Genomic DNA, 13897 nt, shown 5'->3' on the forward strand with positions numbered 1-13897 from the left:
AATAAGCAAAGTAAACTTATATTTTCTTATATTTATATTATATAAAGCTAAAAACACGAAATTATTTAATTTGTTGAATACTTACATTAACTGAAAGTTGAACAAGAATATAAATTTGAAATCTTAATAAAAAATGTAAACAAAATCATGAGGGGAATCAAATGTTAAGTTAATAAAACTTTTTTGCAAATAAATTTGGGACAATTTTGTTCAGTTGTAGTTTTCTATCATGTGATTGAGAGAGATATGAATCAAGGATGTTGATCTCTCAAGAATAAATCATATTATCACAATCATTGTGCAAGAAATGTATGAAGAATGTCGTATGAAACAATATTTAGAACGAGTGCAATCCAAAGGAGGTGGATTTATGAGAATGTTCTGGCAAAATCCATCCGTTAAGACATCTTAACATTGAACAAATGTAAATAAATAAACTTTTATTTGACAGGATATGTCTGGGATCTATTATAAATCAAAAACAATGAAAGATTCTCTGATGAAAACAATCAGGACTAATTTAAATTTCAGATTGGTTTGCTGGTCAAAATAAATCATCTCTGAGGATCCGGGTTAGGGTCCGGGTCATGTGTCCAATCAGGAGGCCATCCAGAGGAGGAAAGGCAGCAGAACCGCCAGCAGGACCGACCAGGTGTTCATAACCCGCAGGTAGACCAGCAGACAAGCAGCCAGCACTGCCGTAATCTTGGCAACGCCTCGACTCAGCAGCAGCTTCCTCACCGTCTTACAGAACTGATGGAGACAAACCAGAGAACCGTCAGCAATCTGTCATCTGTTTTCCTCATTCCTTCTTTTCTTCTGTCTCACTTCTGTTCGGTTCTATTGCCAGAAAATCTTTTACAAGCTTCAACAAGTTTGAAGTGAAAGAGAACATTATTCCAGGAGGGAGAAATAATGATAAAAAGTTCAAGTCTATATTTCAGTGCTAAATTGTAAATCCACGCTGCATAAAACGGCCACTAGATGGCGACATTTCACCGTGCAATGACTCTAGAGACGATTCAGTTATTTTGATTTTCTCCAAACCAGCTGATAGAAACACGTCTGACTGGCATTTTGCCCCTTTTTCACGACATGACAGTTGGACAGAAACCAAGCTAATGAAACTCCCTCCGAGTGTTTCTGGGTTCTCCAGCCACTCCCAAAGAAAACCAAGAGAACCTGCAGCCGTTCCTACGGTCTGGGTCATGAAGATAATCCTCTGTGGTTGCAGCAGGTCTGAACATTATGTTCCTGACATCCACTAAATGAATGTTTGTGTAATCCTGACGTGATTTTCCTTCTCTGTCGCCTGGCTGCAGCTCCACTGATGCAGTTTCAAGCCCAGTTCTCCAGCTCCATGCAGCCTGGTTAGCTCCTTCTTAATTCCTTCTCAACCTCCTAATCACACAAAGAATCTGCTGAAACAATGAAGCTTTCACAGACGAACGGTTGCTGCAATGCAAAGCTTAACCCAACCAGAGAAAGCGTCTGGTCTGATCGGTGATCGCTGTTAATCTGCCACAGGGAGCAAAGGTTGCAGCTGAAGGTTAAAGTGTTGCTGGAAAACCTGAGAGCCAACAAAAACGCAGTCGCTTTTATTCTCCACCTGGGTTTGTAACAGATTTTAGTTCATGTGCCATGAAGTCGACTGAATTTGGACTGTACTGTTGGGGTTTCCTGTGGAGCGTCACCTGGAAGGTCTGGAAGCTCATGACGGTGCCGTATCGGCAGTACATGACGAAGTGTTCGCAGTTGTACCACAGAAGGCTGTAGGCCACGTCGCCCAGCAGCTTCTCGGCCCGCCGGGCCACTTCCTCTCCCTGCAGCGCAGCACAGCTGCTCATCTGAGGGCAGAACACATTAAAACCTGGATTAATACCATCAAGAGACCTCCAGATTCATTCAGGATGACCCGGAATAATTCAACATGGATCAGACCCAGAACTCCCTGAACCTTTAAGGACCCTTGGTTTATGGATTCATGGATACTAACATAAACTCATTGTTTTCTATTGTATAAATGACGTCAGAGCTTTAACTGAACCAGGGTCACCTTGTCCATGGGGTTGATGATGATCTCGGCTCCGTAGGCGAAGTCTTCCACTGAGTCCACCCTCACGCTGCCACACTGCACACCAGAACACGTTAGGCTGGATTTTATCAAAGAGTCGAGGGCCAAACACAACGAGGCAGCAGATTAAATCATATTTAAGGGCCTCGTGGGGTCCGAACACAATAAAAAACAGGCTGATTATGAAACAGACACTGAACTGTTGGCTGATTGTATTCTGAATTGTAACTGCAGAGCAACACTGCCGCTCACAGGTCAGAAGGGAAACTGCAACTTTAAACAAAGGAAAAGTTTGATGCTGCCAGTGTTGCTGTGAATGATGTAAAATACATCTTTGTTCGCTCTCTAGATCCTTGTAGCTTCAGAAAATAACAGTCCACCTTAGCCAGAACTCCCAGTATGAGTCTGGTGTTGGTGACCATCTGTCTGATCCGGATCTGGTTGGTGGAGACGACGGGCATGATGTCAGGGATGAAATGAGCCACTCTGGGGAACATGGAGGCAAAAATACGTAAAATAACAGACAGACAACAATTAAAGGAATGAAAAATAAATGTTACAAATGAATACAAACTGATTAACAGGGAAATTTTAAAATAAAAAAAGACAAATCAAGAAAGAAAATGGTAGAAAGACAGAAATTATAAAGACTATTTCTGAAGGGCAGAATGACGTCACACGTCAGAAAGAAGCAAAGTGACAAAAACAAGAAATATTCAAATGGCCCATTTTTACCTCCTGACCAATCAGAGCGCAGCGTCTGACTCACCTGCCTCCTCCCAGGTAAATCCCAAAATGAGTGAAGAGAGTCCGGGGAACCTCCAGCAGGTCTCCCCTCATGAACACCAGGTCATACCTGTCCTTCTCATCATCATCATCATCATCCTTCTTCTTCTCCTCAGGTGAAGGGTCAGCGGTTGCCGAGGAGACGAAGATCAAAGCGAGGAGCCGCAGGGGAAACATGGTGCAGGAGACGCGGGTCGCAGAGAAACTGGAGGTTTTATCCAGGAGGATCAGAGATTAGAGTCCAAATCTGACCTGAAACCAGAGGAACTCAGACAGACAGGGGGCGCTGTTTGCTTCAGCTTCTGACCTCCTGGGTCCAAAAGGATCAAAACAGATGAGAAGTGACCAAACATTATGATAAGAAAACATATAAAGAACTTCACAAACAACTTTCAACTCCTGTCACAGAACATGAGATGAAGAGCAGGTCGTCTTCATCACTCAGCCAACACTGTCATGCAGTCTCCATGTTAGCCAGCAGGGGGCGTCAGGCTCCAAGGAGCCCAACGAAAAGAATCAGGTCAAATAAATAATGTAAAAACTTCATTAATATAACAGATGAGCTTTTTAAAAACTGCTTATAGAGTTTATAAAGTTTAATTTTAAAAAATAAAATTTGCTTTTAAATAACCTCACATTAATGAGGTCATCATGTTTATTTACAGTTCAAAATGATTATGATGAACAAAAGTTAGCAGGCATAAGCAGCCAAAGACCATAAATAAAACTAATAAACACAACAGATTAAAATAGTTTCCATTCATTTCTTCTCACACAGGGAAGTAAATTAATATTTGATTTGAAGAAAATCTGTTTTTATTTTCATTTGATTGAATCTGGCTAGAAATAATCTTACAGCAAACAAACCCTGATAACAGCTGAGCAGCTAATAATGAGTTCAGTGGAGATAAAAAAATAAAAATAAAAACTTCCAGCAATTTTCAGTTAAACAATTTGGAAAGAAAGTGCTGACACAGCGTTTTAAAATTTTAATTACTTTGCTTTAGTGATAATTTTGAAGACATTTTCATATTTTAATATGGAAGTGAAAATAAATCAAATATTTATAGAATAAAATCAAAGTTGGGTAAATTTGTTATAATAAATGTAACAATTGAGAAAAAAACCCACACACTCTCTTCTTCTATTTCCTTTATTTACACATTAAAACACAATATAACAAGTTATAAAACGTTAAAAAAGTTTGTGACTGTTAGGAAACAATAAGGTCCTGAAGGATATTTACAGATATTTACATCTTCACCAGGTTTCAGGCTGAACCAGAAAACCAAACAGATTCCCGAAGAACTGAGAAGAAATGGAGCCAAAACTGATGAAGAAGAAGAGAAACCTGGAGGAAAAGCAACGTTTACTCAGATCCACCTGCTAGAACCGGAAACAGCGCAGACTTCATGTGATTTTTTATCTTTAAAATCTGAACTAAAATGTTCAGGCGGCTGTTTGGTTCCTTTCTCTCTTCTGATTGGCTGATAATCATCAAATGAAGTTTCTATTCAGCAGCAGAGAAAATAAAAACAATAACAGAATATCAAAGTGAGAAGTGTCCAAACTAGCAGAAAATGTTTTTACTTCCAGATCAATCAGACAAGGCGACAGTTTCCGTCTCCTCCTAAAACCTAAACGGTCTAGTTAAAGGCCAGATGTTTCCCGTCTTCCAGAACAGTCTCTGGGTTTGTTCTGAGCCGGCCTCTTAGCTGGCCATCCACAGGGTGAAGGGGATGAGGGCCGAGGGCAGGGCGGTGCCGGGGGACACGCCCAAACACGCCATGCACAGGAGGCCCAGCAGGCCGGTCAGAACCACGCTGCGCTGGTCCCGGACCAGAGACTTCAGCCACTCACAGAACTGCAGAAACACAGACAGAACGGTCACATGAAGCCATTATGCTCTCCGGAAAAGGTCACGTTTCTGCAGGAATGGACAAATTCTCCCTTCCTGCCAGCCACATAAAACATTAACAGAAAAACCTTGATTTATAAAAATAAAATAAAACAAAACAATGCTGAACTGACTTTGTCTGAAAACCGGCTTTTCTAATCCGCATTTAACTAACATTCATTAATGTTAGGAAACATGTTTTTTATTAATTCACTGCCTGAATATTTATCTCTTTTAAAGAGAAAACAGACAAAGAATTTCAGCACTTCTGATACTTTTCCACTTATATTGATTTTTTTAGGCTTATTATTCACATGTTTTCACTCTAAAATCAAAACGTCCATGTATTTCATCCCCAGTGAAACATGATAGTGGCAGTGTCATGCTAAGTGGATGCATTTCTTCAGCATGGACTAAGGAAGCTGGTAGAAACTAATCAGATTTGGTCAATAACATGAGAAAAATCAATAACATACATTGAACTGTGAGGTTGCAGCATGTGGACCAGATCAAGAGGGAATGAATATTTTTTCCAGTTGATTCTAGAAACAATACAGAAACACCAGCAACACAAAAACCCACAGAGGTTTTAGAAACGCTACAAATTATTCCCATATTTGTAAGAAAATGACATTTGAAATGCTAATTACAGCCTGGATAAAAGGCAGACTGCGGTTTCCCTCCTGCTGCTGCTGACAGACTTTCCCTGCATCGAGTTTCACTTCCTGTAATTTCCAACCCAAACATCTGACCTGTGTGCCGCCTCGGAGAGAAGCCCGTAAAGGTTTAAGGAATGGGGGGCCGAGGGCCAACAGGAGCTCTTAAAGGAGCCTCCCGGGGCCCAGCGTTGAGTAAACATCAGGTTGGATGACCCTGTGCTGCCAGGGGTCAACACGCTGCCGCTCTGCTCACAAAGGTCTGATCAGCCTGAGTTTTAGCTCCGCTTTGTTTCCAAAATGTCAATAATGCGCCATCGTTCTGAGTTTGACTGTGTGAAACTGAAAACCAGCCTGTTGGAGCCACCAAGCAACAACAAGCTAATTATTTATCACCTTTATTCACCTGGATGTTGGTCATGAAAACTTTTAACAACTAAACTCTTCATGTCTGGAAGTTGCCTTTAAATCATCACACTGATCAAGAAGACATGCTAGCAGCTTTAAGCAGCTACAGAAGATTGTGTTACATTCAGTTTGTGCTTTTTCATTTAGAGGCAATAAGGCTCTCCACCCAGGGCGGCACATCCTCAGGGACGGCAGCCAAACTCACACTACAAAGTTTTCTGGAAGTTGTGCCATAACTGCGTTTTCTAAGGCTTGTCTTCTTGTCCTGTCATTGTCAAGTCCTTTGGTTGGCAGCGTGTTCGTAAGAAAATATGAATGTTTTTCTGACTTTTATACAGTTTTCATAACCCAAAATGAAAACAATGCCGTCTCTCTTTCACAGAAGTTACTATTTGATTGGCTAAGTTAAAGAAGTCTACAGCCAGGCTGACATACTTTATACTCAACTATTCAACAGCAATATTCAGACACGTAAGCAGCCACAGTCAATGAATCAATAGGGAACAACATTCATGCCAAACTCCCATATACAATTGAATGTCGTTTATTAGCAATTCAATATTTTCTGATCCACAGATTTCAATTATTTGGGGTCAAAACGCACATAACCTACGGAAACACCAGACCGTCACTGAATGACAAAAACATGTTTTAGAAACACTTTTACAAACAAAAAGTTTTTTATATCTATATATTGTTAAAAAATCATTTTATTTATGGCTTATGAAAACTTTTCAGAACCTTCATATCTGAGCTAGTCAGTCAAATTCCTGTTTAAGAACAGCTTTAGTGCTAAGGCTCAAACAGGAAGTGAAAAATGAACCTTCATCTGATTTACAGCAGCAGAGATGAGGGAACTTTCCCCAAATCCAGCTGAAGTGTCAAACTGTCATCTCAGTGAAACACGTCCTGGACCGACCGCAGAGAGGCGTGGCCCCGGGCCCCGAGGAGCCGGCTTAAAGGGCCGCGACGGCCGTCGTCCATCATCATCAGCATCCACAGTGCAGACTGAGTGACTCTCTGCTGCTGGCAGGCGGCTCGGGTCTGAATGCGGCTCTTGTTCTCAGGACTTTTCCGAGGAGCGACCCAGATTTTCCTGCTCCGTGTAAACCCGGCTCCAACAGAGGAGGACGGATTCTGATTGGCTGTTCAACCTCCATGAGTCGTTATTTCCATCCTGAACAGTTCAGTTCTCCTGAGGAGTGGTTCACAGCGAGGTATATCCTCACATGAAGCCAAGCACAGCATTTCTGCATCAACTCACTGCTAAACTTAAAGTTTTTATCAGGCAGAAGGACGAATTAATCAAATCAGCATCTATGTAAAAAATGAGCTGGTTTAGTTTGCTGCTCACTGCAAAAAACAAGAATTTTTAGTTTAGTTTCTACTGCAAATATTTTAGTTCACTTGAACTAAAACAAACAGATGAAACAATTCAGGAATAAATAAAAGCTTGTTTCAAATCAATAATTCTTTAATATTGATGAAAAAGTTGTAGTTTCACAGGTAAATTATTTAACTTATAACATGGAAAATGTCTCGTTACAAGTGAAATAATCAGCCAGTGAAATTAGAACTTTTTTATCAATATTAAGGAATTATTGATTTCAAGGAGAATCACAATCTGAAAAATCTCTAAGTTATTTCAAGTGAACTAAACTAAACCAAAATTACCTGGTAAGATTTTGTGTTTTTTTAAATGATTTTTCATCATTTTGGAACTAAATATGATTAAAAATGGCATCATGAAGGATAAACCATGCATAAAGGTAAATAAATAAATGTAGCACTTCATCAGTTTGTATTAAATATGCCGTGTGAATGTTTGCCTCCAATCAGTTCTGGTTCCAGTGAGCAGAACTTCTTCTTCTTCTTGCATCTTTGAGTTTCTCCGGAGCAAACCGGGTCCAGACATGTTCTGCTGGGGCTTTGAGTGCAAAATAACAAACAAATCAGCAACAAAAGACTTCAGTCCAGCAGAGATTCACCTGGATGATGAGAAAGTGTAAAATAAAGTCCTGCTGCTCTTGCAGTGAGTCAGGATAAAGTTGTTTTCACTAAAACCTTCAGCGTTTTTATGAGGCTGAAAACTCAAACATGCGTGAACACATGTGGCCTCCTGCTGCAGGACGTTATGTCTCATAAAAACACAGATTCCTGTGAGCAGGAAACTTCTGCAGACTTTCAGCGACAGGTCAGTATGGCAAGCCATTAACGATAAATATCAGCATAAACAAATGGTGCAGAATTCATGATTTAAAGAGGCTGTAAGATTAGGAGAAATGATTCAGGAGCGACGGAGGTTTAGAGGGTGGCGGTCTGGACTCGGCCATGTTGGGTTTGGGACCATCAGAGATCACCTGATCTCTGTCAACACGCCGCAAAACAGAAACACGAAGAGATTTTATCTGATCATTCAGAGACAGAATCATGTTCTAATATCAAAACATGAAACCCAAATAAATCCATAAAATTACTGTGTGTGTGCGTGTGTGTGTGTGTGTGTGTGTGTGTGTGTGTGTGTGTGTGCGTGTGTCTGTGTGTGTGTAATATGGCTGAAATGAGTTAATGTCAAATAGTAATAAATGAATCATCAACTGGAGTTTACAGACTCAAATAAGATCATTTGAATTGAACTAGTGAATGAACTGATAAATGAACTGGTGAATGAACTGATAAATGAACTGGTGAATGAACTGCTGAATGAACTGGTGAATGAACTGCTGAATGAACTGGTGAATGAACTGGTGAATGAACTGGTGAATGAACTGGTGAATGAACTGCTGAATGAACTGGTGAATGAACTGATAAATGAACTGGTGAATGAACTGCTGAATGAACTGGTGAATGAACTGGTGAATGAACTGGTAATGAACTGGTGAATGAACTGCTGAATGAACTGGTGAATGAACTGGTGAATGAACTGGTAAATGAACTGGTGAATGAACCGCTGAATGAACTGGTGAATGAACTGGTAAATGAACTGGTGAATGAACTGCTGAATGAACTGGTGAATGAATGGTGAATGAACCGCTGAATGAACTGGTGAATGAACTGGTAAATGAACTGGTGAATGAACTGCTGAATGAACTGGTGAATGAACTGGTAAATGAACCGCTGAATGGACCGGGGTCAAAGGGCAGCTCACCTGGTCGGTCTGCAGGCTCTGCGCGGTCCCGTAGCGGCAGTATGTGACGAAATGCTCGCAGTTGTTCCACAGCAGGCTGTATGACACCCCCGCCGACCAGCCGCTCTGCCCGCCGGGCCACCTCCTCCCCGGGCAGCGGGCTGAGCGGCACCGCCCGGTCCATGGCGTTCAGCAGGATCCCGGCTCCGTACGCGAAGTCCTCCACCGAGTCCAGGCGGATGCTGGCGCGCTTGGACAGGACCCGAGCAGCAGGCGGCTGTTGGTCACCATCTGCTGGATCTGCCGGCGGTCGGAGCTCAGCGCCGGCAGGATGTCCGGGATCAGGTGCGCCACCCGGTTGTCGCCCAGGTAGATCCCGAAGTGCGTGAAGAGAGTCCGGGGGACCTCCAGCAGGTCCCCGCGCTGGAACCTGTGCGGGGCCGCCGCTGCCGCCGCGGGGGGCTGCGGGAGCGGCTCCTCCCGGTCACAGCTGCGGGCCAGTTGCGGGGGCAGCAGGCTGGACAGCTTGATGTGGGCGAGGAGGAAGAGGCGCTCCAGGAAGGTGAGGCTGTCCAGCATGGCGGCGGCAGGATGCGGGTTCGTCTGGCAAGAGAGTCTGAGCGGCTCCCCGCGGGAAGCCTGTTTTTACTGCGGGGGCGTGCGGGAGCGGGGCGCGCCGCGCGTGTCACAGGAGAGGGAGGGGATGAGACAGGAGACCAGTTCACCCAGTTAAACCAGTTAATACAGTTAAAACTGTGAACCCACAACCTCCTGATCTGTTCATCCATCCATCATCCATCCATCCATCATCCATCCATCATCCATCCATCCATCCATCATCCATCCATCATCCATCCATCCATCATCCATCCATGGATGGATGGATGATGGATGGATGCATCCATCATCCATCCATTTCTGGTAAAATGGCGGCTGTGGATTTTCAGTCTGACCCATCAAACACCTGGATGGTGTCCGTGTGGGCGGGCCTAAAGGTTTTAATCTGGCTCCGCCCCCTCAGCCTCCATATCTTTCTCTGGAATCAACAATCATAAAAACTGGAAGATGAAAACAGGAGAAATAATTGATTAATAACGAGTTTAGTTGACCGTGTTCAGTTGGTTCTGGTTCTGTTCGGCTCCTCTGGGCTTCCGTAGGGCCACAGGTTGACCTTCCATGAACCCGGCCTCTGCTGTGGTCGTAACAGAACCGCCTCCGCTCCAGCCTGATGCCAACCAAACGGTTCTGAGCCGTAAGTCAGAGCAGCAAATGTTGTTGACGCCGAGTCGTCAGCAGCTCTGTGGGAACCGGGTCAGCCAGGAGCCGCTGCAGGTCCACTTCCTGTTCACACCTGCAACATCCTGGACCATGCAGCCTAACGGGGCCGTTAACACCTCACAATGACCTCTGACCCCCCGGCTTCACACTGTCCTGGATTATAACCACTGGAAACAGACTTTCTGTTGCTCCACTGATCCAGTGAACCGGTTCTGATTAAATGAACTGAACTGAGTTGGAAGGTTCATTAAAAGAAGGAATGATTCAATGATGACATCACTGAGCTCAGGTTTACAGGTTGCTTTGAGTAAGTGATGTGTGAAAGCAGCTGGAAATGGAGCAAATGTTGTGATTTTGGTTCATAATCGGTTTGATTGTTCCCAGCTGAGAAAACATCCTGCAAATCACAAAGTCACCAAAATCAGAAAACAACAGAAAATGCTTCCAGCAGGAAGACTGATGGTTGGTCAGGATTCAGCAGAAGAAACATAAAATCTGTTATAAACTTCAGCAACATGCTGTGACGCTTAACTTCTGAATGAGTCCCTGAAATATCAGCTTTATTTTGATAAAGATTATCAAATTAGTTTGTAATTTCTGAGAAAAACAAAACTAAATTTGGACGTTACTTCAGAAAACCTGCCTTCATGTTGAAGGAAAAACAGTTTTCAGCTGATCCTCGTTTTCTCTTTTCTGATTCGTCTCCAGATAGGAGAACAAACCGAGTTTTGTGTTTTCAATTGTGGTTTCATGTTCATGATGGGTTGAACCGTCTGATTAGCAAAAAGCTACTTGTGATTCACTTCTCATTTTGTTACCAAAGCTTTTCTTCCGTCTTCCTCCGAGTGGGAGAAGGGGATTTGGGAGGATTAGGGGAAGATTATGGAGACGGAGCGGGACTCATGCGGAGCGGGACTCATGCGGAGCGGGACTCATGCGGAGCGAGCCCACCCGGCCCCCCGCCTGGAGCTGAATGAGTGAGGAGAGATCTGAAATGCTGAATGGATGTGTTGATGTGACCCCGGCTGTGAGGAGGTGAAAGGAGGTGAGTGACGCCTCTGACAGGAGATCGCAGCTGATCCTCTCACTTCAGGACGGATCCGGTTTCAGGATGCAAAAACAATCTGGTCCGGTTTAATTCAGCAAACCTCAAATAGGACAAAACGAATTACAAGCAACATTTAGCAAAATATAGGGCTTGTTATAAATAAATAACTCCTTCATATTGATAAAGCAGCACTAGTGCAGTTACTCTTACAGATTATTTAACGTTTCCTATAAATTATTTACTAAGAAAATTTACTTTCAAGTCAGTTTGTCTTATTTCAGTTGTACTGAGATATTTGCACAAGAAACTAAACCAAAAATACTTGGAAAGATTTTGTGTTTTTGAATCCATGTTGTTTGGTTTTGAGCTCTAAACTGACAAACATTTGTTGTTTGTTTTATGGTTTATTTGTATCAGCTGCGTTTTCTTTAGAATATTTTCAATTGAATAAAAAATGATATTGATACCTGAAAAATTTGGAGAGAAATTCCCCATAAAATATTCAACCAGAAACAGTTTGGGGTCAAATCTGAACTTATGGATGATTTAAATGTCTCTATAGTGAAACCTGGATGTGCTTTTTATCAAATTATTATGTAAAATGTTAAAAATAAGGAATAAAATAAATAGGTCCATGTTTCCATTGTGAATTCCTGAAAGTTTTCAGTTTCCAAAGGCTAATTTAGCTCTGATATGTAGAAAATAATAATGTGTAAACCATTAAAAACTAAAGACAGTAAATGAGTTTTTCCTTCATTTGTTCATTTTCTTCAACGCTTTTCATGGAGTCAAACTTTGGTGACAAAGTGACAAATAAAACCTGGAGGCTGTTTTAGGTTTGGACACAAAGGCAAAACGGGGCTGAAACGAGGACAAAGCGGGAAGATAAACGACCGACCAGACCTAATTTATCTCCTTTTCTCAGCCATGACGGCGTGACAGAAAAGTTTGATTAATCTGAGCGTCTGGCTCTTTTGTTTGCAAACCGAATCAGACATGCTGCTGTAAAACCAGCCGATAACAATGGAGGGTTCACAGTGGAGCAAACTGTTCCTTTAGCTTTCTGTCCAGGAATCTGGGAGCTGAGTCTGACGGCCATTAATCAGTCGCCATAAAGGAAGCTTCCAGCATCGGGTAGTTTTGGCGATAAGCGGGACAAGTTGGCAGGAATCCTGTTCAAAGTGGGAATGAATGGATGTTTGTTACGTTTGTCTGCAGAAACCAGTTAAAGACGATCAGCTGGACTCTCGTTCTTAAACTGAACAAAATGCAGCTTCACACGACTTTATGTTTAAACATTTACATTAAAAAGTTCAAGACAAGGAAGAAGAAACTTTCAGTTTTGTAAAAACATCTTTAATTTAATCAGTTTGTCTACAAAAGCACTTTCATACATCATGCATTAAAGGCATTTAAACATTCAAAATCTGAACAAAATCTAATTTCTACATTGATCAAATAAAAAGGCAGGAGTGTGAATCCGGTTTTTCTTTCATTGCTTCTTAGATTCACATTTAATGATCACATGATGTTTAATTACGAGGTTAAAATCTGATTAGAGAAAAACGGATCCATGAAGGCTCGTGTTGAATAAAGTGCTGATCGCTCAGCTGGAAAAACAGAAACGTTTTAATTAAAACTCATTAAAATGCTCTGGAGTTCCACAGGGCTGAGTCTCCGACTGAAATCATGTAGAAAATAACGATCGATTACACAACCAAGCACCGGAAAATGATTCCATCAACAGTCAGTGATTAGCAGCTGTTGGTAACAGCCTGGATATTCATGAAGTTTGGCACAGATGAGGGAAACCATACGGCTCTTCCTCACTGAATTGTTTTTTAGGAAGATTTTCCGATCTGGAATCAATAAAAACGTCGTTTCCGGTGGCGACGTGTTGGAGATCTGATTTCTGAGTTGAGCTGCTGAACGTTTGGCCGATTATCGAGCGAATTGATTAGCAGCGCTGCCTGTTAGCTTGTCATAACGCTCATCTGACAGCTGGACAGCAAAAGTCTTCAGTCAGAGGCACACATAGAGCCGTTTCAACACTGACTGCTACTGGGGCATCACTATCAAAAGACACTGAAGACAGGATTTAATTTCCCTTTGAGAAAAAAACATATTCTGGACTTGAAACTGAAAATTCTTCTGTATCTTCAAAGTTTGCTGTTTTTTAATAAATGCAGAAATGATTCATAAGCTGCAGGAAATATAAATAACTAACGAAGATTTGTGTTTATAAAAGCTGGATTCTTTTCTGTGTGAGTTTTGTTCTGTTTGTCTGCAGCTCGTAGTTTTGGTAAATATTACAGGGATCCATTCTGTTTTCCATCAGAAAAACTGATACTAGCATAAAATCACAAAAAGATCTTAATTTTCATTTCAAGAACAGATGCAATTACGTCAAACTGTAAAAGATCTCTTTCGGTGTTTGCTTGAAATTACAGCTTTTCTTTATTTCTTCACCTGTCAAGTTTAAATTTACCATCATTTTTGGTTTCTTTTGAGGTAACAAGATTACAGATTATTGTTCCAGTTAAACGCTTGGGCCGGTTCTGAAGAAACTCCCTTGTGTTTAGATCTGAGAGAGAACAAGATGACACACACACACACACACACA

The 13897-nt window shown here is 41.9% G+C and overlaps 1 protein-coding gene and 1 pseudogene across 1 annotated transcript; both read right to left on the bottom strand.

The window, feature by feature from the left end:
- Positions 1-454: 454 nt before the first annotated feature.
- LOC129376661 (lecithin retinol acyltransferase-like) lies at positions 455-3039 on the bottom strand. The gene is made up of 5 exons (XM_055056250.1): positions 2844-3039; positions 2455-2560; positions 2057-2131; positions 1695-1847; positions 455-753 (listed from the first exon to the last, which is right to left on the bottom strand). Exons 1-5 carry the CDS (start codon positions 3035-3037, stop codon positions 598-600), a joined length of 684 nt encoding a protein of 227 aa, XP_054912225.1. The 5' UTR covers positions 3038-3039; the 3' UTR covers positions 455-597.
- Positions 3040-4285: 1246 nt separating this feature from the next.
- LOC129376636 (lecithin retinol acyltransferase-like) lies at positions 4286-9542 on the bottom strand (annotated as a pseudogene).
- Positions 9543-13897: the final 4355 nt, after the last annotated feature.

Source organism: Poeciliopsis prolifica, unplaced genomic scaffold, assembly GCF_027474105.1.
Source record: "Poeciliopsis prolifica strain line A6 unplaced genomic scaffold, Auburn_PproV2 SCAFFOLD044, whole genome shotgun sequence".
Classification (NCBI taxonomy): Eukaryota; Metazoa; Chordata; class Actinopteri; order Cyprinodontiformes; family Poeciliidae; genus Poeciliopsis; species Poeciliopsis prolifica.

Bases quoted from the DNA above. Each gene is read 5' to 3' on its own strand.
- LOC129376661 (XM_055056250.1), bottom strand. From the start codon at position 3,037: ATGTTTCCCCTGCGGCTCCTCGCTTTGATCTTCGTCTCCTCGGCAACC. The intron at 2,561-2,843 runs GTGAGTCAGACG...CATGTTCCCCAG, and splicing joins ATTTACCTGGGAGGAGGCAG to AGTGGCTCATTTCATCCCTG. The intron at 1,848-2,056 runs GTGACCCTGGTT...TTCTGCCCTCAG, and splicing joins TCATCAACCCCATGGACAAG to ATGAGCAGCTGTGCTGCGCT.